This window comes from Neopsephotus bourkii, unplaced genomic scaffold (assembly GCF_033783945.1).
Source record: "Neopsephotus bourkii isolate Nb327-2 ecotype Australia unplaced genomic scaffold, CSIRO-AGI_Nbou_v1 NB_1120, whole genome shotgun sequence".
NCBI lineage: Eukaryota > Metazoa > Chordata > Aves > Psittaciformes > Psittacidae > Neopsephotus > Neopsephotus bourkii.
Genome location: NW_026901606.1, coordinates 3,573,214 through 3,596,675, shown reverse-complemented (window position 1 = coordinate 3,596,675; position 23,462 = coordinate 3,573,214). Strand labels below are relative to the sequence as shown.

Below are 23,462 nucleotides of genomic sequence, written 5' to 3'. Positions count from 1 at the left end.
GAAGGAAACATTTTGTTTGGTGGAGATGACGATTTCATTGGTTTAATGATTTGAAAGGCTTTTAAGTAATTAAATACTTGGGCTTAGGTGAGCTTTGTTCAGCTACTACATTTTTGAGACTAACTGTGCCTCTGTAAGGTTGTTGTCTTGGAAGGATGGTCTCTTGGTTCTGAGAGAAGCAGCTTATTCATAATAATAAGCTGTGAAAGGGACAAAACAATTGATGAGCTGTGGAATAATGTCACAATTGACAGAAGCGAGTAACATTTGCTCAGGTTGTTACATTCTCATCAGCTCTTCTCAAGTCAACATTTTCAAGGTACACTCTAGATTAAGTGTTCCTGATTGAAAGCACCGATCCCTGGGGTTAGTGCATGTGCTCAGTTGTGCTGTCTTCAGATGACAAACATGAATCAGTTCGTTATTCCTATTCTTACTGGATGTTGCTCTGAGCTGGAATCTTGGTGGGTTTCTTTTTCCTTTGCAGTTGGTGCTGCTTCTGTAGCTGGTGCTTTTCTGCTGATACAAGAACATAGTCCTGATGACTTTAATTATTATACTGTCTTATTTCTCTTAGTACCAGGACCACATGCAGTGTTGAAATCCATATCCTAGCCCATTAATGTGGCTGTCCATCAGTAAAGTCATTGGTTGTGGCAGTGACGCTTTATTAAACTGACCAAAATGATAACTTGTACATTTGTCTTCTTACCCAAACACACTGCAATTCTTCTGCTTTAAAAGCACTGACTGTCATTTAAGACATTGTGGATAGGTAAAAATACTTGTTTGTTTGGGGTTTTTTTTTATGGCATTCTTTAAAATTGTTGTTTCCTGGCAAGAGCAATAACCATGACCTGTATGTACATTGCGTATCAGTAGGAACACATAATACAGCCCTGCTCTCCAGAGGCAGAGGAAATGCCTGTGGAGATCCAATGTTCTCATGTCAGTTCAGATACTAACTTTGTCATTTCTTTATCAGAAGTCAAATACCTGAACTGAGCTGTTGTCTTGGAAGTTCAAAATCTCACGCGCAAGACTGCTAAAATTTGTTCCTCATTCTACTGTAGTAATGGGAAATGCTGAGTTATAGTAGCTGGAGTTTTCCATTGTGCAGCACCAGCTCCTGTATTCAAACAGCGGGTAAGTTGTTCTGCACTGGGAGGTCACTGTAGTCATATTTGTATACAGGAGTTTTTATTTCAGTGTATCAAACTGCCAGCTTAACTACAGAGAGCAAAGCACTGAAAAGATTCAGTGAACTTCTTGCCCAATTTTGTGATGTGAAGGATATGGAGTATTCCACTTGCTGGAAGAGGAATGCAGGTGAGTTAAGGTTTATGAAATAAAGTGGGAGACAAGCTCAGTGGGGCTTCTACAAATCTGGGTTCTAGAGGTGATATAAAGAGGAAGAATTAATGGCTGGGCAAGGTCCAGATGTGCAGGGGAGCTAAAATGGGAGTTAAAAACACCTTATGTTTAATATGAAGCACCATACATTACCTCACATGGACATAAATGTACCTTGGGAGCGTGTGGGATATGAGTCCAAGGTGTACCTGAAGGTTGCTTTTCACCCCCCAAATAAATCACAATTCTTTTGATTTGTCACTTTTTCCTAACCCAGGCCCTAGTGCTGCATTCCCACTGCGGAAACCAGTTCCTGACAGTGCTGCTCTTGGCAGTCAGCCTGTACTGCTGCTGCATTTTCCTAATAAACGAAGGGTACTTTGACTGGAGAATCTCCAGCACTAGCTCATGGAGCTGCATTTCCTCCTGGAGATAGTAAAGGATTATCTGCTGTGTGCAAGGGCAGTCTAATTTTACTGGGTCTGTTCCAGTAAATTTCCCTGACGCTTGCTTTCTGCAGATGCCAGCTTCCCCTGGGCTGCAAGGAGACAGAGGCTGCAACCCTAATACCAAGACAAGGGAGTGAGGGGGACCTGCTGTTTCCTGGAAGGGAGACAATGCCAGGCGAGTCTGTTCTCTGAGCAGCTCCATCTTCTGGTAGTATGGAGGAGTTACAGGGGTTTAGTGTGTTGGTTTTGGAAAGTAAAGCTGAGGAATCCGGTTGTAATGGATACGTAGTTAAAGAAGAGGAAAATAATGCTTTAAAATTATGAGGGAAGCCCAGTTAGCCTATGTAAATAATGTAACTTCACTTACAAGCTTAACAATTGCAGTCTTACTATTCTAAGTGACTGAGATGTTTCTCTTGCCAGTCTACCAGCCTGCATTACTCAGTGGCATTTAGTTGGCCTTGCAAATTGTAGGCGGCCTCTGATTCAGCTGTGATGTAGTCATTTTCAGTTGTTTCCAAGGTGCTAACACTTTGCTTTTCTTCTTGAACAGATCTTTCAGTTAATTTTTCTGCCCTTTTAGATGTTGTATGCTTGGAAATGTTACATCTCTAGGTGTGAGCTTTCCCTTATTTACTACATGAGTAAATAGCCTTTGCCCAGATAAGAGGTTTACAGCCTCCATTCTGTTTGCAAGATTTTCTCCCCACTCCTGCATCTTTAAGTTTAGGAATGATTGATACTTTTATCATCAGTGTTGTAGCCTAGAGGAGTACAGATGTCACCTCCAACTCCTACGCAAAATTGAATTACACTTTACTTTTTAATTGGACTTAGAACAGTAACTGATGAAGGACCCACCTGAAGTATCTAGGGTCCAATTTTACAGGGTGAATACTGTCTGTCACTCCATTGCAGTGATGCATTGCATCATGCATTACCACTTCCATTGCCACATTCCTGGTTCTACTCCCACTTTTTATCCAAAGGCCCTTGTCTTGGCTAAACCACTGGTTTAGCAAAACTTAAAATCTGAAGGTTTACATATCAGCCCTCCAAAGCCTGTTACAATAAATGCACACTCAATTACATCTTGTGCTATTGTGTTACTATGTTTTGCAGCAGATCTGCTAAGCAGTGAATGCCTTGCTCCAGGCAGTGACCCCTTGTTCCCGCTTCCAAGCCTGGTCTTGCCCTTTGGCCACAGGAGGCTTTATAGTGAATGTAAGCTCAGGATATGAAGAGCCACTAAAATGATGAATACAGTTGAGAAATTAAAGGCCCTGCATTTTCAGCTGCCTCACTTCTCTGTCTTAGCTTGGTATGGCATAAGCAGGAACAAGTAGCCAGAACTCATGCAGTAGAACAGGATCAGGCAAGAGAGGCTGGGATGAAAAGATGGAAAGTTAACTGCTCATGTTGCTGAAAAAAAGACAGTTGCAAAGGACATTTAAATGAGACCTTTAATAATACAGGATTTTAGTAACTCACGCATTAGTGGAACAGCCCTTTTGCCAATTGCCATTTACCTGTGTGTTTATGTGCAGTGAGTAAAAAAACTCTGAACAGTTCATGAGGTGTCATGTCATGTGGAGACATGATTTATGGGCCTGTATCTCTTGAGCCTTGTACAGCCCCAGAGGCTAAACCTGCCTGTTGGCTTTACCAGTGCAGTTGTTTATTTGCATCAGTTTGTTAGATGCTCAGATACTCCAGTAACAAAAAACATTAGTAATTTTACTGGAAACTACATGTAAACAGCTGCTCTGTAGCCTTTTCTAAGCTCCTGCAAAGCATCACCCTTCACAATATAGCAGGTATAGCAAGAGACAGGACTGATGACTCTCAGCAATACTCTATGGAACAGCAACTGCTTAGTTTTAATAGTATATAAACATTTTAGTGAATCCCAGCCATACCCTACAGCCACCAGAATGCAGTGGAGGTGAATGGTTGTGCAAAGACAGGGTACATAGTTTTTGTCAACCTGGCTGGACTTTTTTTGCCATGAATGACACCAGCAAGTAGGAAAAGAATCAATTGACAACACAGACACTTGAAAAGGAAACTTTATTCAGTGAAGGAGGGAGATCCTGTGAAATGGTTTTGAAATTGCTTTTTCCATATGGACTAATGGATGCAGGGAAAGAAGCTGGTTAAATAGTTTAAAACCCTTCCAACCCATGTGAACCCTTCCAACAGTGAAGGTATGTGTAAAATACATCTCCCACATCCAAGTTATCTCCTACAGAATACAGAAGACCAGACTCCTTCTAGAAGGTAAAAAATTCAAATACAAACCCTATTAAATTCAGGTCACCTTTGTATGCAATAGAGCAACAAAACAGAATTGTGATAAAGGTTTGCAAGTCATTTTAAAGATTTAGGCACATACAGCTAATGCACCACATCAGCTACTCTGTATCTCGCCCCTGCTTGTCGATGATATTAAGATTTCCCTCCCATCCAGAGTTGCCTGTCCTAAGATTTCGTATTTCTTTCATTGCCAATGATTGTAAACAACAGAAGGAACAGATGTTCAAAGTAGAAGCAGTCCAATTTTACCAGGTGCTAAAGTTACCCTCACTACCCAACATGAAGTGGGCAAGCACAATACTTCCAAATCAGCTATAACCTTGAATGTAACATGGTTGATTGTTGACAGAAAGCCTACTCACTGGTAATTTAAAGAACAGCTTTCCAGAAGGTAGTAGGTGCATGTACATTTTTCATGCCACTTAACAGAAAACTTGGCTACAGTTATGGTAAGTGAAAGAGAATTTCTGAACTTAACTTAGCTTTCAAAAACTGTCTTCTCATGACAGTAATTACACTGAGGCTGAAGCAACCAAATCCTTTTATTTTCATGTTCTGCCTCTGGTTCTGAATTAAACAGGGTTGAGTTTGGACACTCTTGCATCAGGTTTATGTATTTTTTTTTTTTTTACAAAATAATTCTTAACCTTTTAAAAACACAAGTAAAATGTGTATGATAATCCAATTTTCAAAACCCCCTGTGTTAAATATATTTTTGCTATTAGCATATAAAAAGGGAAAGGAAAAAGTTGTCATGCAAATATTCTAAACAGTCTGATAATATTCAACAAAACCATTAAACACAGGAAAATTTTCAGTGATCATTCTGAATTCCCTTTTAGTATTATCAAACCAGGGTGCAGCCTCAGTTCCCCAGCATTAAATTTCTTGTTTGAAAACCACCAAAAGCACCATACACTTTTATTTCCACTTCAAGTCACATATTAGTGCTATATGATCAGAAGGATGTGAAACACTTGGCAAAGCCTCATGGGTTGTTACTTCTTCATGGCTTGGCAATGGAATGACCTGTTCAACCTCTAGAGAATTCCTGTCAATGAAAATGTAGTCCAGACATCCATGAAACCCACCAACATAGTTTGTGTAAGCAGGTTCTCCACAAGCACTTAGCAGTTTGAAAGGATGGCTTAGAGCCATATTGCACTTTTCCTCTTCACCATTTGAAACCCAGTCTTCATGATCTTCGGCAATGCTACCACTGTTAATAAAACTGTAAGTTCCAGATGATGGTGTACTATTAAAATCTCCACAGAATATGACTGGTATACTTGGATACAAGTCACACGCTACATGCTGAATGTGAGACAAGGCTACAGCAATTTGGACAAGACGGATGTGCCCACCTAAGAAGATAAAAACATATTACTTTAAATACATCACTGAAGCAGAGGAGGCCTTTCCCAAGTTGCTCAGATCATGTATAGCTCCAAAACAGTGACCTCATTTAAATTTTCTGTGCCCTACATTTTAGAATGGCTTTCATAAGGAAGCTTTTGAAGTTTATGACTATGAAAGTTTTGGAGAGGCAGACAATGTTTTAATTTAAACTTGCACATGCATGAAGTCTGAACCTTCAACACCCCATATTACAGCAGCTTTCCAGGCCATGGCAGCCATCCTAATGGTATTCCCCAAAAACACAGAACCATAAGAAAACAACATTTAAAACAAGAGAATCTCTTCTAAAAGCTTCCATAGCCCAATCTGGTTGCTTTTCTGGCAATAAGCCAAGATAGCTACCTCAGGTACAATAGGTCTGGGAACCCATGAGCACGTATGACACCAGCTATGTTTTATGGTCTACTCTTTGGGTGCATTGTGTGTAACACAACTTGTCTTGCTTTCAGCTGTATTCTACTGCCTCCCAGGGAGATGAGAATAATCTTGCTCTAAGGCAAATAAATAGACCTAGCAGCTTGGCTTTGATTCATCTAGATAATAAGCAAAGAAGGAAACACTCAGCTCCAGAAGAAAAGAATGGGGGGAAATCTCCCTGGGAAGGGCAAAAACCATTACAAACCCAGTTATTCTACATACAGGAACACGACAAAATTACCTTTTGGGTGCCAGTATAGGTGGGTATTAGCTACACAAATCTTCCTGGAAGGATCACTTGTAGACTGAAGAACTGAAACCTTCAAGAGAAAAAGCATTCATTGATAAGGCTTAACTCAAGAGGTTACATATTTTTAAAAATGCAATAGTTATCTTATTTCTTTGTGACAATCCAGTTCAAAGAGTCTGATACTTACAACAACTGCTCCTAAGTTGAGTCTATTTATCATCTATATAAAGTCTGGGTATCAGCCAATACATCCAGGTATTTGACAAATGTTGTTTTGCCCATAAGTGTCTGGTTTGGCCTTATTTTTTTGCTTCTATCCATTCCATATTTTTTCATAAGATGTTGCTAACACTAGCATTCTTGACTTTTATTTTCTATTCTCCCACCTCTGGTTTTAGCAAGCAAACTGTAGCACTGCACAGTTAAACTGAACATAAATTTAGAGGCCATTTCAGTTATCAAAGAAAGCTTGTTACTCCTACTCAGCCCACGAATAGGAAGCGTTTACCAATGAGTGTTTCTGAAATCCCTGACACAGACCTGTAGCTTACACGTTTGTATTTACACAATAGCTCTGCTGGCAGACCCTCTGGAATCAAGAAGCTCACAAACCTGTCCAACCTTATTTCTCTCCCTACTGTCACAAATGGCACTATTAAAGCAAGCTGAATTAACTGAATCTCATTTAGAACTTATTTGCAAAGTTTAAGTTTTATGAAATATATATGCTGACATGGGAGAGTAAGTAGTGAAAAACTTGGCAGCTAATACCACCATGAGCTCAAATCGTGGTCCTGAATCTCAGTTGCTGTCTTCAGTTCTGCCTTTTTTAACAAATTCTGATAATGCCATACATCCAGTTCAGTAAAGACTCGATATTTTGTTCTTGGTCCTAAGTTGCTCTTTTGCTGTTATCTAGCTAACACAGAATATACCACTGCTCTATTTATGTTTAACATTGTTTCTCCCTCAGCTCCCTTCTCCTTGATCTAACACTCAACAAACCCAACTTGGCTGCACCTGCCTGGAAGCAGTAGAAGAAAGAATGCATGTAAAAGCTGGTACCTGCAGTACAGATGACCTCTGCAGCACCTTCTCCTGCACCAAGGGGTACTTGGCCAGCTTATCACACAACTCCTTGTGCACCGGGTCTGAGAGCAGGGCTTCGCTGAAAGCTATGTCATGCTGGCTTAGGAGGCTGAACTTGTCCCTACGGTAGAAAGTGGCCAGGCCTTCGTGCTGCTTCTCCTTAATCTTGAACAGCCCTTCGAGCCCAAAAGCATCCAGAGCTGGAGCCAAGCTGTCCACAAAGACGGATTTATCCACTTCTTGCAAGCAGATGAGGTCGGCGCTGTATCCCGCCAGCTCCTTCTTGAGCAGGTTCTGCCGGTAGTCGAGCTCCAGGGCGTACGGGGCGCAGTACGGGTAGAGCACGGTGCGGGAGTACTCCGTCTGGGCGTAGATGTCGGCCAGGATGTTGTAGGTGACGGTGCGGACGGAGCCCTCTCCGCACACCTTCCTGGTGTAGACGTGCCGGGAGTCGAAGATGCAGGCGCCAGGACCAGCCTCTACGGGGCCGCTGCTCTCCACCTCGCGGGGCTGCCCGTACCGCTGCGCCCCGTCCCCGGGCGTGCACTGCAGCTTCAGCCGCAGCCCCACCAGCGCGTTGGAGGGGACGAAAACGCGCTCGACGACCGCCGTCTCTACCCAGTCTGGGCCATCACCGGCCGCCGCCTCCCCGCCAGCCGGGGGCCGCTGTTCGCGGTACCAGCGGAAGAGGCAGTGCTGCGGCGCGGCGAACTCGGTGCTCACCTTGGGGCACACGGGGAAGCCGGCCAGCAGCGAGCGCGGCAGCCGGAGCTCGGTGAGTGTGGGCCGGTTGCGCTCCACGCGGTACCGCGCCTCCCCGATGTGCAGCACGGCGCCGTCCTGCCAAGCCGCCACGTTGGGCACCTCTTCATCCACCGCCTCCCCATCGCAGAAGAGCCGCACGGCCGGCAGCTCCGCCGGTGCCTCCTCGGCCGGGGCACCCGCCGCCCGCGCCTTCTTGCTCTTCTTCGCCGCCTTGGCGTTACCCTTGGCGGTGTTGGCGGCGATGCGGGACAACACCCGCCCCAGCGGCTCCGCCTTGTCCCGCTGCATGTGCCTGGCGCTGCCGTCGGGGAGCACGAGCCGCAGCGTCAGCTTAGGCTCGGAGGGCACACACCGCACCACGGCCCGCTCCATGGCGGGCAGCGCGGCGGGCGGCGCGCGGAGCCTCCCGAGGGCGGAGCGCAGCCGGCGCCACATGGAGCCGCGACTTCCGCAACCCGCGCCCGGAAACGATGAGCCGCGCGCGACGGCCTCGGGGGCGCGGGTTGGGGCGGAGCGGCACTCCCTACAGGCACCGCGCGCACCGGCCGGAAGGAAGGCTCCTTAGGAGGGCGGTGCTTCCTCAGGAGGGCGGTTGCTGACTGAAGGGCGGCCCCGCTGCGGCAACGGCAGCAGGGGTAGGCGTGATTCACCTCGTCTGCGTGGTGCGTGCTTGGCCCCGATCACAGCTCGTAACCCTTGTGCACCGTGTAGGTGACGCTGCTGGGATAAACCGCGGGGTTTGTCCCCTCAGCAGCCACATCCCGTCCCCTCAGGAAAGCTCTCACTTCCTCCTGGTAAGCGGCAGCCGGGAAAGCGGATTGATCTCCCACGTAACTCGGTGCAAACGGCTTCTGCGTAAATCCCTTGGTATCAAAGGGGTTGGGTTTGTCGTTTGTGAGAAGGTATTTCGTGTCTAGTTTGAAACTTCAGACTGCGCAGTCCTGTGCTGTGAGAATGTGTGAGGATGGTGCCCAGTGCTCCCGAAACCGCATCTGAAATTCCCTCCAGCTGTTCTTGCGGCCTCTGCTTGTGGGGCATTGCCACGCAGCTACAAAATGAGGATTTTCGAGTCTCTTAGTCAAATGTGGGCAAGTGGATAGTCAGTCTCCGGAATTCCTTAGAAAGTAGCAGCTTCCTAGAAGCTCAGCAGCAGCTGCCTGTTGCGTGATGGTGTTGTAACTCCTTAGGCATTCGTGCTGCCCTCTGGAGCAAAGCTTATATCTGCTTTGTGCAGGCAGAACGCTGGAGCAAAGACACCGACTTCCTTGGGTTGTAGCAAGCCCTCTGGCAGACTAAAAAGTCTCTGCTGCTGCTCTCTTTTTCCCATCACAAGAGCCTGTCAGTAGCCTGGTTCTACACGGAGCGCGGCAAACACCCTTCTGTGAACAAACGGGTGTCGAATGAGCGCTCCGTTCTGGGCACCAGGGTCCCCGGCTGGGTCCCGAGAGACATGGCGCTGGGGGCCTGAGGGGCTGGGCGGGTCCCACCGTGCGCGCCCGCCCTTCGCTGCCTGGCAACCGCGTTGCTGTGCCGAGCGGGCTGCGCGCCGCCATCGTGCCTGGCGATCCACCGGGACCGCGGGACCGGCAGAAGTGAGGTGAGATGAGGTGAGGTGAGGTGAGGTGAGGCGAGGCGAGGCCAGGCCAGGCCAGGCCAGGTGAGGCCAGGTGAGGCCAGGTGAGGCCGGCGGGCGAGCGGCGGGGCGATGGCAGGGGCTCTTCCCTCCACACACCCGGGCTCTGCTGGGCTGAGAGAGCTCTAGGAAAACGTGATAGGGCCTCGCCTACCTTTGGCTGAGCTTTATTTATTCGGGTGCCTCCACCACCGCCTGTTTTAATTCATTTCTAGGACATACTGACAATTTAGGAAGTGGCTTTGGCTTTCTCCTCCTCTGTGAGAACCTGTTGAAATGCAGTTGTCAGTTTGTGCATCGTGTTTCCAGGGTAACCCTGCTGTTAAGCTTTTGGGATAGCCATACTCGGCCTCAAGCAAAACTTGAGATGCCATGGAAGGACAGTCTTTTAGTGAACCTCAGCCCAGCCACTCCCTAAGTTTTTATTTTCCTTTTCTTTCCCATCTTCCCCCTATTTCTCTGTATTTATAGAAATGAAAAAGAACTGGTAAATTAGAAAAAAACATGTTGCATAATTTAAAATGATAGCATTATTTTTAATATATTATTTGTAGTTTTTCTGCACATCTGACTCTCTGTTTTACTTCAGAATTGATCAAGCTTTAAAAGCCTATCATGTGTCCATGGAAGAAAAACACAACAGAAAACCTGTACCTCCTATCCCAGAACTGCCTTCCACTGTGAGAAAGTATTTCTGTAATATTTTAACTGTGGCCTGTTCTTTGTTATTTGGGCATTTATGGCTCTTACTTCTTAGTACTTACTTAAAGATATTTATCTCAATCCTTAGTAATTTATAAATGTATTTATGTGCTCAAGTAGTCCCATTGAAACTGATACCTGTATATCTACAGAATAAAGTCTTTGTTTAAGAATATTTATTAAATTGTATATTTCTGATTTTTTGTGTGTGTGTGTTCTTAATACGTAAGAATTTTCTGTTCCTTTTTTATACAGATGAACAATGAGCTAAAAAAACAGATGGTGAGTTAAATTCTTTCTTCTGCTTTTTTTAGAGTAGAAGAGTGAATGTTCTCTATTCAGAAGGATTAGTGTGTTATCTGCGATTAATGTTGGTTAAACAGGAAGTGCTTTTTCAATAGTTTTGTTGGGGAAAAATGGAATAGGAAGCTGTCCTGGGTTTAGCAGTGGCAGTCATTTTTCTCTTTCTTGGTAGCTGGTGCAGGGCTGTGTTTTGACTTTCAGCTGGGAACAGAGCTGAAAAACAATGATGTTTTGGTTTGGCCAAGGACTTTGTGGGCCTCATGCTCTGCCAGGGAGGAGGGGAGCCGGGAGGAAGCAGAGACAGGACACCTGACCCAAACTGACCAAAGAGGTATTCCATACCACAGCACGTCATGCCCAGGATGTACTGGGAGAGTGACCCGGAAGGGGGTGAGAGAGTGGACTGGAGGGTTGGAGGAGGTATGGGTCGGTGCTTGATCGGGCTGGGGGGGGCAAGTTATCGGTCACCTGGTGATGGGGTGTTGTATTCTCTTCCCTTGTTATTTCCTTTATCATTACTATTATTGGTGGCAGCAGTAGTGATTTGTGTTATACCTTAGTTAGTAAACTGTTCTTATCTCAACCCGTGGGAGTTGCATTTCTTTTTGATTCTCCTCTCCGTTCCCCCAGGAGTAGGGGGAGGGCAAGAAGGGGGGGAGTGGGTAACAAGCTGTCTGGCTGTGCGTTAAACCACGACAGAAGCAAAAGAAGAATCTCTTCTTGTGTTCCAGTAGAAGGAAAGTATTTTTCTTTTACAGAAAGTATGCCCATTAGTAATTGAAGTTTGGCTCTAAACTCATGTAGTTCAAGATCATTACTTGGAAAAAATCCTAACAGGCTTCAGGATTTTTTAGTTCCACTGGGGTCATAGACAGTACTTCAGCTTGTAGAAAAGTTAAGTCTTTGACATTGTCCACCTGATTTGGCGAACACCTGCAGATCCTGGAATTTGTGTATAGCTTTTAAAATAAGGCTTGATCTCTGAGAGCCACTTTAAACTCAGATTAGCACTGAAATAGTTGTATCTTTTTTTCCTAGCTGATGTTAGGTTTTATTATGTTTTGTTACATTTTGTTTTATAAGAAAACTATCACTCAGAAGCATAAACATCTATTCCTTTGGCCAAGAAAATAGCCAACTCTGTTTGTGTGTACTTTTTGACAGATAAAGTTTTGCCCAAAGAACAATAACGGTAACCTTGAACTGTTTATTATCAGTCGTAAACTTCAGCAGAGAACTAAGGAAAATGCTGTACTAAAAATTGTTATATTTTATATTTAATCATTGAGGCAGGGAGGCCATTTTCCCAACTGTAGAGTAACTTTTAGGGTACTAGTCAGTGAGTACTGAAAGATGAGATTCTGTCACTTCCTCTTAAGTATAAGAAATGGTAAATAAAAAGAGACTGCATTGTCAAGCTTAATGCAAAAATATTTACATAGCCAGTTATTAGGCCTCTGACAGTATTGTCCTTCCAGGAAAACTATCTCTTTCTGAAAGTGTGTGCTAAGGAATCCCATCGCTCCCATTCAGCACCAGTGGCTGATGTCCATACTGACATTGGTGCCACAGTCAGTTATGGAAGGCAAAGATAGAAAGCTGTTAGTTGAAAAGCTTCTAATGGAGATAATGGAGGATTATGAAAAGAGCATGAGAAGATTTGTGGGTAAGTACCAGAAACTACACAGCACTAATAATACTACATTAATGCTGCTTTCTATGCATGAGGAAGCTCACACTAGAAAGCTCTAAAGATAAGTGGCTGGTTTCAAATATTGCTCATACCACTCATTTTGGTTTATAAACTTTCTTTCCAGAGATGCTAACTGGAATTTTGAATGTGTATTCCCTTGAAATCATGTATTAATGTCTTTAATTCACATTTATAGTATCTGAAATTGAGTAAAATTTTGACAATATTTTGGTAGATTGCTGATCTTTTTAAAAATGTAGATTTAAAAAAAAATCACAATTAAACATGGAATTAAGTTCTTCAGAATGTCATCAGTGAGACAATTATAGTGCCCCACTGTCATTATATTAAACAAAATTGCAACTTAGAATCATAGAATGTCTCAACTTGAGACTCTTAAGAATCATTGAGTACAAATCCCTGCTCCTTGCAGGACTACCTAAAACTAAACCATATGAATAAAAGCAGTGTCCAGATGCTTCTTGAACTCTGCCAGGCTTGGTGTTGTGACCGCTTTCATGGGGAGCCTGTCCCAGTGACCGGCTATCCTCCTGGTGAAGAAATTACTCAGTATTTAATTATTTAAACACTGTTCTCTTTGAAAACCTTCATGAATGGGGGACAGCACTGGAATTAAGCCATCTGAATAGGTATTTAGCAGAAGCTGTGATTTTGAGTTACCTTTGGGAGAATATGTTTTGAAGACTTGGATGATACAGTTACCTTTCCATCTTACTGGGTGCTTGGTTCAACCTGGAGTACGACTGGTCAATGACTTAGGAAAAGCAGTACCTATTGAATACGTCTTAATTTTCTTCTAATGTTTGCATATTTTTTCTCCTAGTGCGAAGTATTCTTCTTAAACCAGACATAAAAGGACTTGAAGATGAAGAGGAGGCACCTTTGCCTTCATTACCTGTGTGAGTGGATTAAGAGCAAATTGAGCCACTGGCAAAACGCGCTGGGTTGCATGAGTGAAATTCTTGTTGAGCTGCATGAGCACACAATATTATATTATGGCACAGTATTAATTCTGGAGTCCCTTAATGAGATGTTCTTTTCTGTATGCATTCAAACATCTTATATATGACTGCTTTACGAAGTTTCAGCACTGACAGGGTTTTGTTACTGTTGTTACAGTTACATAGAGTAGCGCTAGTGACTGCAAATGAGACTTCTTGCTCTCAGTGCCTAGAATCTCAAGTCATTGCAGCCATCCCAGGTATAAAATGTGTGTGTCTGGGGCTCTTTACTGGCAGACAGCAGCATTGTACAGTACTTCAACATGCTAAAACTGCATCTAACAGAGCAAGGTTTCATATGCCTTTGCTGTTACGAGGTGAAACCTTGAGACCAAAGGAAAAGCTATTATGCTCTGCCCAAATAGAGGAGGAATCCAGTAGGCAAAATATCTGAATGCCACTATTTGCTGAAGCATCAGAATGCATGTCATCTAAATAGTGATGATAAATACTTCCTCTTAGCAGCTGGTGAAGTTAAAAGTTTACACTGAAAGAGCGGGTGATCTGAAAATACTGTGGAATATAAAACATGGTTGATCACAGTGTTTTTGTGGCTTCCACTGCCTCGCATTGAGGATATGTGTATGGCACTTAAATAACTATTCACATTGGGGAATAAGCTTTTTGATGCTACTTTCTATATATTTTATTCACATATTGTTTGAACTCTTCACTTCTGTTTGTTTTGGTTATCTGGTTGTGATTTTCTTAAAATGGTTTTTTTTTTTCTTTTTCAGAGGCCTGGATTTTTCTAGTGCATGGCATAAGAGTTTTACCCGAGCAAAGAGTAAAATCCTTTCCAAGCTGCATATTGTCCACTCCACAATGAAATCACTACTGGATTTTGGATATGCAGCATTATTTGACTTTCTTCTAGTGGATTTCTCAAGCCTCAGGTAAAGTCTGTTTTGGTGAATTATTAACCCATATAGGATTTTGAAGCTGGTAACTTGCTGAGGGTGTACTCAGTCCCGCTGTCCATGTTGCCAACAAAGATGTTAAACAGCACTGGTCCCAGTACTGACTCCTGAGGGGCACCACTCATCACTGATCTCCTCTTGGGCATGGAGCCACTGACCACAACTCTTTGAATGCAACCATCCAGCCAATTCCTTATCCACCAGTGGTCCATCCATCAAATTCATGCCTCTCCAATTTAGAGACAAGGATATCATGTGGGACAGTATCAACTAGCTGGACTTGTGAAAAGCATTTGACGTCAGTTGCTTTTCCCTTATCTGCCATTGCTGTTAACTGCCATGTAGAAGGCCATCAAATTTTTCAGGCATGTTTTGCCATTATTGAAGCCTTGTTGGCTGCCACCAATCACTTCCTTATTGTCCGTGTACCTTAGTATAGTTTCAAGAAGGATCTGCTCCATGATTTTTCCAGGCATCAAGGTCAGACTTACTGGCCTATAGTTCCCTGGGTCTTCCTGTTTTTCCTTTTTAAAAATAGGGGTTATGTTTCCAGTTTTCCAGTTTGTGAGAACTTCACTGCCATAACTTCTCGAATATGATGGATAGTAGCTTAGCTGCTTCACCCGCCAGTTCCCTCAGGACCTGCGGTTGCATCTCATTAGATCCCATGGGCTTGTGCACCTTCAGGTTCCTTAAATGGTCTCATACCTGATTTTCTCCTACAGCAGGCAGTTCTTCATTCTGCCAGTCCCTACATTCTGTAAAGGTCTCCTCAGTATTTTTTTAATTTTAATGCCATGTCACTCTAGAAGTCTGGTTGAAGTAGCATTTGAAAAATTGGCTTGAGTAGGGAATTCAGTGCTAAAGATCAGGTTTCTTGCCAGTTCTCATCAGATAAATTTTATTTTTAATCTCAGAACTTTGCATCATTTTCAGAAAGATAATTCTCCGTATCTTTTTCCTTGTTATTTTTCCTGGTAACTGTTCATTATTTCCTGGGATTCGTGGTATTTTTTCCTCATTTAAGTCTACAGAAGTGATGCTTAGGTTCCCACTGTGCTTTCTGCTAAAAAAAAATTATGGGTTTCTAATACAGTATGGATGACTGTTTCTTTACTCCATGGGTTTTAAAATTTTGTTTATCAAGTTGGTGTAACTTTCTTTTCTAGACTGAAAGAGCCAATTGACTCTGAATCTTTAAAGACTGATGTCTCTCTAAGCTGTTCTAAAGCAGAAAAGAAAATACTGATGACATGGTATCAAAGAGTTATCAATCTCTTTACTCAAAATGAGGCACTGAATAGTGTGAAGTTGGATCAGCTTGACTCTTTTTATAACTGTGTGGATGTTCTTATGTCTAATCAGGTAAAAATCTTTCTTCTCCTTGATAAACGTAATGTGAAATTTAGGTCACTGCATTTAATGAGTCAGCATAAGATATGATATGGGACCTATTTAATCATTGTTAGCCATCTGTTTGCATATGACCCAGTAAAGTATTCGGTGTTATATATTTTTAACTTCCCTCATTTAAAATAAATACATGATCTTGTCTACTTCTGTTTCTTCTAGCTTTTTAGATGCAAAAAGACTTTATTTTACCAAATAGAATGTAATTCACTTATTGAAGAAAGTATCTGTGTTCTTAGGCCCATTCCTATCACTGATCTTGGCACTACAGTCACATGTCATATATCAGCAAAATGAATAAAACCTGGTCTCTCTCCCCTGAAAGCAAACTTACTTACACAAGCAGGCTGAAGTCTGGTTCTGCCACACGTATGCCAGTAGATACAGTTCTGGAACATTTCCAATACATTTCTTTTTGTGTGGAAAATGATCCCACAGTGCTGAGTTAATTTTCCTTTTTCCTCCCTGATTATTTATATCAAGATGGAAGTTATATGAAATGTCTCTCAGTTATTTTGTTGTTGTTGTTTTGGGGTTTTCCAATTGGTTTATTTCCTAATAATAATAAACAAAGAACATTCACAAGAAAATAACTGATTTTGGACTGAGTCAATTGTTTTTCAAAGTTCTCAGTTTACTGAAAATTAAAAATCCTTTAACTTCCACTTAGAGCATCTGTTGTTCACATTGTTCCATGTCAGAATATAATAATCAGTGGGAATATCTATGTTCAGCAGTTCAAGAAGGCAGTATTTTGGGTATTAAACCTTTATTTACTTTGAGAAAAATAATGAAACAGTAGTCTAATCAAGTCATTGTCATATTGAAAAAAAATCAGAGGAAAATCGGAAAATCCAGATATTTCATTTATACTTAGAGCATGTGTTAGTAATAGACTGACTTTTGTAGCAAAAATAAATGCATGGGCTTTACTGAGATGTTTGTGTACTTGTTCATTAGTTTACATCCTTTAGGGGTTGGGACTAGTACCCACTGATGGCCTTAGAAAAATTCATAGTCCTGAAGTTACCCATTAGTCAGGGCATAAGTTGTAAAATGAATGGAAATTCTGATTTGCTGAATGAAGGCAAGTGGGATGGGGTTTCTCTTCTTTTAACTAACAGGTGATATATGTTATTACCTAGGTGAAAGACTTATTGACAAGAACAGTTGAAGCTTATGTGAAACTTTTTGATCCTGAAGACAGAAATGGCCCACCTTTGTTTAAGATGGAATTGACTCTCGATGACCAGAAAATAGAGTTTTATCCAAGCTTGCAAGACCTAGAAGAAGGAATTCTGTTTATAGCAAATCGCATAGGACAGACACTCCAGGTGTGCTTTTATCTTTAAATATGTAACTGTGAGTTTGCTCAGTGCTTGCAAATATAAGTAATTTAGAACTCTGACTACCATGGTAATAGGAAGCAGAATGCAACTTGAGGTATTTATTTTCCATAAGCATTCCACAGGTCACATCATGAATCTTGATGGCCAGTGGAACTCCAGGCAGCTCTGAAACTCATTTGTGTATTCCTTGTTCATAAAAAATGGGGGTCCCTGCTACTGATAGTTTTAGTCTGCAGGTTTAATCTGCGAAACTGCAGGTCTACAAATGGATTATCTGCCTGTTCATTAAAGAAATTCAGACTAAAAACCTACTCAGGAAAGAAAACTAGATAGAAAATAAGCCTTTTGTTTTCTTATTTGGTATATTCAGAAAACTGAGAGTGCTTTAAGTACAAGTACCCACGTCTTCTTATTTATTTAGATATTTATTTGAACATGGAAAATTATGTAGTCTTCCTGTGTATACTTGCTATAAACTAACATTTTGTATAGAAATACAATTAGCACCTTAGTTATATGTGTGATGATTTATAATAAATTTGCATTAATGACTAAGATCCCGGAGAAAATTAGAGTTGCTATTCCTTTTCTTTCTAAGAAAAAGAAAAACCTCAAATCTCTTAACAACTAATACATACAATATGTAAAGATTTATGTCTTGAGAACCAACCTGTGACTCTGGGGAGGACAGCCTTTCTGAGACCTTTAGCTGTATCATCTCTGTGGACTAAGTACTGGCCTTTAATCATTCATGATGGTACTTTGAAAGAAGTGTTTTGCATTTAGTTGTATATGTTAGCACATAGGACAAAATTTATTTTTCTGTAACAGTGGGTTATTCTTTTTTGTCTGTTTCATGTGTTTCCTGTTAAACTGTTTGAAATGGGAAGAGTCATTCTAGGTGTGTGTGAAGCACCTGACCTTGGTAACAATTAGGGGTCTCATTTTTCAATGTCTTCTGCAGACTGCAACTTACTCTTAAACTATATATATCCTGGTATTGCTTTTTAAGATCTAAATAATTAAAACTTGCACTCGTGTTAGAACTTCCAAACGGTATGTTCTTGGCTAACGGGAGACACTGCAACTCTGGACGCTGAGCTTCCTAAGCATGTCTTAGAATGGGCCACATCTACACTGAAAAAGCATATCAGAGGCAACTTAGAAGGTCCAAAGAAATATTTTGAAATATATGGTGAGTGTTAGAAGAGTTTACTGTGTTACTTCTTGTTATAAATTGAGACCACAACGGATCATAATCCAATTAAAATTTTATTAATTATAGCAAGTAGAATATGAGCAAAAACAGCGCTGGACAACAGGGGAGTCTGCGCTCCGCCAACTGCCGTGCTGATCAGTTCAAACAGCCCCCTTTTATACATCTTTACTTCCGTGTTCATGAAGTAGTGGAGGTACTCTGCGCATGCTTCAGTTGTTGTTAGGGGGTCATTTTCTGCCTCCTGGTGGTCGTTGAGGCCGAAGTAAGAAGTCTTCCTCTTTTGTCCCATAGTTGACTCCTCTACTCCTATGTCCTTATATGGAGTGGTTTGTCTTATTTCTGACAGTTCCTGGAACATCTTGCAGTTATCTTATGTTTGCATAAGCGGTCTCTGGTTTAGTTGGTGTAAGCGATTGCGGTCATCTTATCTTGCCTAAGCTGTGTCCGGTGGCTGTTTGCATAAGCGATTTCATATCTTTTGTTGCCTAACCTTTACATTGGGCTTAACATATATCTTAATAAACAATACCCTAGTCTATAGTTTCTCACACTTCTTTATAATAAATAATTTATGGGACAGTGTATTTGTTATAATAGTATTAATCCAATCTAATTGAATTGTAGTTGAAAAGTATGGCTGGCTTGTAGACGAGACTGCACAGGCACGGGTAGAAAGATTTGTAGCAGAAGAACATAGTTTTGATGAATACACTGCTGTAAGTTTTCACGCTACATTTTATCTTTAATTTTCACTATACATAGAGCAATAATAAAAAGGAAACAGAGGATAAGGGGTGCTTAACCTTTAGCTAAATATTATGTTGACTGCCTACAAATCTACAACATTAAGTCGTTTTTCTCCTAAAAATCTGTGGTAAATAGAAAAAAAATACATTTTTTCCAATGTATAATACTGACTCATGTAGCCAAGTATTTAAATAACAGCTCTGAAGTGTAAAATCTAATGCTTTTCTGAAGTTAATAGATGAATTCTTCACCCACACGAAGGAAATCTTGAGTTTACCTGAGGTGGCTTATTTCCCCATGGTCTATTTGAATTCTGAGGATTTAAAGCAAGGTTTGGCAAGTAGCGCAAACGCCTTTGCAAAAGTGCTAATGGACAGAATAGTCGCAAATTACAGAGAGGAAAATGAAAAGTAAGCAGAATTTTCTGCTTGTGAATGTTATATGTGTTAAATGCATAGTAGATGCATGTAGAAGAAATACAAACATACCGTACTTGTGTTTAATGAAGACTCTTGGCAAACTAATAACCTGATGCAAGTTGCAGCAGCTGATATATTTTTTCCCTCTGTTTTAGACTCAAAACCTAGTAGGAGAACTTACTAATAGACTTGGATAACAGAGGCGCCAAAAGATCAAAGGGATTCATTACCACTCTGGCTTTTTAAGTGTGTATTACTGCACTGTCAAAGAAAAGACTAGCTAGATTCTTTTATTACATAATAGATACCTCTAGAACTTCACAGGCACTAACTTTTCCTATATCAACCACCCCTCTATCTTTTACCTTTACAAATTCTTTTGCTATTTGACTCTGTTTTGCTCAAGAGTTCAGGCCCTTTTAACTTTTCTAATCTTGTGTCTTTAGCGAGCTTTGTTTCTGTTATTGTAAGCTTGTGCAGTTATATCTACATAACCACACCTATGACTTGTGAAAGCCAATACATTTATGTGTTTATCACATCAGTAAAGAAATATTTCCTAATGTCCAGTCTAAACTCCTCTGGTAGAGCTTTGAACCATTCCCACGTGTCCTGTCACTGGTTACCAGACAGAAGAGATCAACACCTCCCTTGTCACTTCCCTTCCTCGGCAAGCTATGGAGAGCAATGTGGTTGCCCCTGAGCCTACTTTTCCCCAAGCTGGAGAAGACCCAAGTCCTTAGTTGCTCCTCACAGGAGATGCCTTCCAGCTCTTCACCAGCTTTGCTGCCCTCCTCTGGACGCATTCAAGTACCTGAATATGCTGCTTAAATTGTGGGCCCCAGAAGTGCTTGCAGTACTTCAGGTGAAACTGCACCAGCACTGAATACGGGATAATTCCCTCTTTTGATGGGCTGGTTAAGCTGTGTGTAATGCACTCCAGGATGAGGTTTGTCTTCCTGGCTGCCTGGGCACACTGCTGACTCATACTGAGCCTGCTGCCCACCAGCACCCCTGGATCCCTTTCTGTGGGGCTGCTTTCCATCCACTCCTCTCCCAGTTTATGCTTGTGCCTGGCATTACTCCATCCTAGGAGCAGAATCCATCACTTTGACTTGTTTTATCCCATTAGTCATAGCCCAATTCTCCAGTCTATCCAGATCCCTCTGCAAGGCATCCCATCCCTCAAAGGGAGTCAACAGCACCTCCCAGTTTGATATCCTCAGCAAACTTGATAATGGTGCATTCAACTCCTGCATTCAGATTGTTGATAAATGTATAAAGAGGAGCTGTCCCTAGAACTGAGCCCTGAGAACAGCACTGATGACCAGTTGCTGGCCATATGAAGTGCCATTCACTACAACACTTTGAACTCTGTGCTTCAGCCAGTTCTTCATCCAGTGCACTGTGAATTCATTCACCCCACAGCTGGACAGCTTGCCCAGAAGGATGCTGTGCAGGATAGTACCAAAAGCCTTACTAAAGTGCAGAAAAAACTAAATCCACTGCCTTCCCTTCACCCACTAGGCAGGTGACCTTAACACAGAAGGGGTATCACATTAATTAAACAGGACATTACTTTGCAGGTATGGATTAAATTGTAAGTGAAGTCATACTAAGTTTTGGTTAAAATGAACAGCTATAGTCAAATTTTATAGTGATAACCATATTACCAAAATGACAAAATATTTATTATGAAAGTGTTTGTGTGTATGCCAGTGATACTGTACTTAGGTTCATATCCTCACCAATAGTAACTGAAACATTGACTGCAAAACAAGACCCCAGAATCCAAACAAATCAATTGTTGCAAGTTAAGAAGCAGTATTTTTCTAGACTGGCTTGGTCATATTCCCTATTTTGTTTCATAAAGTAATGGAGTTGGTGTGTGGGGTGTTAAAGAAGTAGTTTTAATTCTGTTAAAGTTGAGCTCGAAGCCAGTCAAACGCGAATCTTAAAATTTTGATATTTGTGTAAAATAAATCTATAGGATATGCAGGGAATTTGAAGCCATTAAGGAACGTGCATTAAAAGTTCCTGAAACAGCAGAAGAAATGGTGGAAACAGTAGCTTACATAAACAAAGTCAAAGACAAAGATATTAAGGACCTCTTGTTAAGGATCAAGGTAAATTACTCTTTTAATTCTTAGTCTTTTACCAAACATTCTGGCCTGTACAAATACAGAATTCATTCTGGAGTGCAGACTTTTGTCTGATCATGCTGCAGATACGGGTAAACTGTATCCTCAGTGTTACTTCAGACCAAAGTCCAGCTCATTCTTTGCTTTATGCCTTTCCTTCTTACTCTCCACACCTATGTGTTCTGTATGTTGGTGAGGAAATGCAGCTTTTAATAAATCATAGCAGGTTGTAAACCACTCAGATTGTTTGTACCTAGAGACTTACTTCAGAGCTGCTTAAAAAGCTATTTGTAAAAATGTAACACACAAGTGTAAAAGAATATTATGTGTAAAACCAGTCATAACTCTAACCACACAAGCAGCAATTTACTCTTTGAGCAGGATATAGATGATGTTTCATTAGCCAGTAGTACTCTGTGTGTGCTCAGAGAACAGAACTGTGTAAGGTGTGGGTCAGCCAAAAACAATATTGGATAAGAAGGTCTTTGCTATAGGTTGTGATGAGATGTATCATATTTTCTGTTATGGTAATAGGTCTGTAAATATAGCATGTTTATTCTGAAGAATTTATGGGGTTTATATTTTTAATAATATTAGGATTTTTGCACTTAGATTTACAGGCCACAGGAGTCATATTTAGAGAAACAGGCTTACAAACGGGTCAGGGATTTTAATATTTTTTATATATGTATTTTGCATATTAATATTTGGTTGGCTGAAATGGCTCTGAATTCTGAAAAGTCTATGCAATGTAGACTTATGTTTTATCTTTTTAAATAATATTGTCTTACCCTATATTCTAACAGATCTCTGAGACTTAAAGTTTTGTGAAATCTCTTTTCACAGAAGTGCTCTCAGCAGCTGCTTTACTTCTTAGACAATTTTTTATTTGATCCTGAAGACATTGCACTGAATGCAACAGTTCAATTATGGCCAAAGAGGATTGGCCCTATTTTTGATGAGCATGATGATGTAAGAGCATTTTCTTGGTTTATGGTGTATTTTGGCTTGTTAGACTTTTCACACTACTTGAGCTGTTAATTTCATCAACAGGCTAAATGTAACACATGTAACATGAATCATACTAACTTAGACATGCATAAATAACGTATTTTCAGATTTTTTTATATCAATAGAGGGCTTTCTGTGGAGTCGTTGCTTAAAACCTTCAGCAGGTCTTACTATTACCTTAATTTGTTTGTTGTCAGTACTAGGTAATTCATAGGGAGGTGAAAATTTGCTACACTGCAGTTGACTAGTATTGAAAATGCAATTGCCATAATAAAGTCATAATAAGAGTTAGTGTTCGAAATCTAATGCGCATATTTGCCCACTCTACAAGACAAGCGAGCCAAAGGAGTTTTATCTACTACTGGACATTCTGCTAACTTTGTCATTGCTTTGATGCTTAACATGAATAAACCAGTACAACATTGGATCAAGTGAGGTGTTGCATTGCTCTGCCAGCTGGATGACTAACTTTGGACAGTTCAGATACAGGCTTCACTAGATCCTGATCTTTTCGTTGGCTTACAGAGGAAGTGGAATATACTGTGTAAAAGAAACATCTTGACTTTTTTATATTATAAGAGGGCATGCAGATATTTTCTGATACTCACTATTGTGTCTTAAAAAACTGTGTGTTGTTATTATTAGCATCTTTAGAATCTATAAAAGATACAGCTAGGATTTTAGCCTTTAGTAATATTATTAATGTTTAAACATCAATTTTATGCATTATTTCAATATCACAAAATACATCTTAATGGAAAATGAAACTGGTCTGCACTTTCAGAGAGAAACATTGCAGTTAATGAACTTGAAGCATTAAGAGCACTGAAACATG

The 23,462-nt window shown here is 41.2% G+C and overlaps 2 protein-coding genes across 5 annotated transcripts; one reads left to right on the top strand and one right to left on the bottom strand.

Annotated features, from left to right (window-relative positions):
- Positions 1 to 3,853: 3,853 nt before the first annotated feature.
- Positions 3,854 to 8,544, bottom strand: PDE12 (phosphodiesterase 12). Its single transcript, XM_061362433.1, has 3 exons — positions 7,270 to 8,544; positions 6,196 to 6,274; positions 3,854 to 5,482 (listed from the first exon to the last, which is right to left on the bottom strand). The coding sequence occupies exons 1-3, from the start codon at positions 8,491 to 8,493 to the stop codon at positions 5,040 to 5,042; spliced, it is 1,746 nt and encodes a 581-aa protein (XP_061218417.1). The 5' UTR covers positions 8,494 to 8,544; the 3' UTR covers positions 3,854 to 5,039.
- Positions 8,545 to 11,548: 3,004 nt separating this feature from the next.
- DNAH12 (dynein axonemal heavy chain 12) lies at positions 11,549 to 22,918 on the top strand. 4 transcript variants are annotated; one of them, XM_061362428.1, is made up of 10 exons: positions 11,549 to 12,362; positions 13,234 to 13,309; positions 14,149 to 14,307; positions 15,501 to 15,696; positions 16,887 to 17,075; positions 18,135 to 18,285; positions 18,934 to 19,025; positions 19,288 to 19,466; positions 21,466 to 21,601; positions 22,463 to 22,918. In XM_061362428.1, exons 1-10 carry the CDS (start codon positions 12,242 to 12,244, stop codon positions 22,655 to 22,657), a joined length of 1,494 nt encoding a protein of 497 aa, XP_061218412.1. In that variant the 5' UTR covers positions 11,549 to 12,241; the 3' UTR covers positions 22,658 to 22,918. The 4 variants fall into 4 exon arrangements, with proteins under 4 accessions (XP_061218412.1, XP_061218415.1, XP_061218414.1 ...); XM_061362431.1 differs by having other exon boundaries at positions 13,040 to 13,309; XM_061362430.1 differs by lacking the exon at positions 16,887 to 17,075.
- Positions 22,919 to 23,462: the final 544 nt, after the last annotated feature.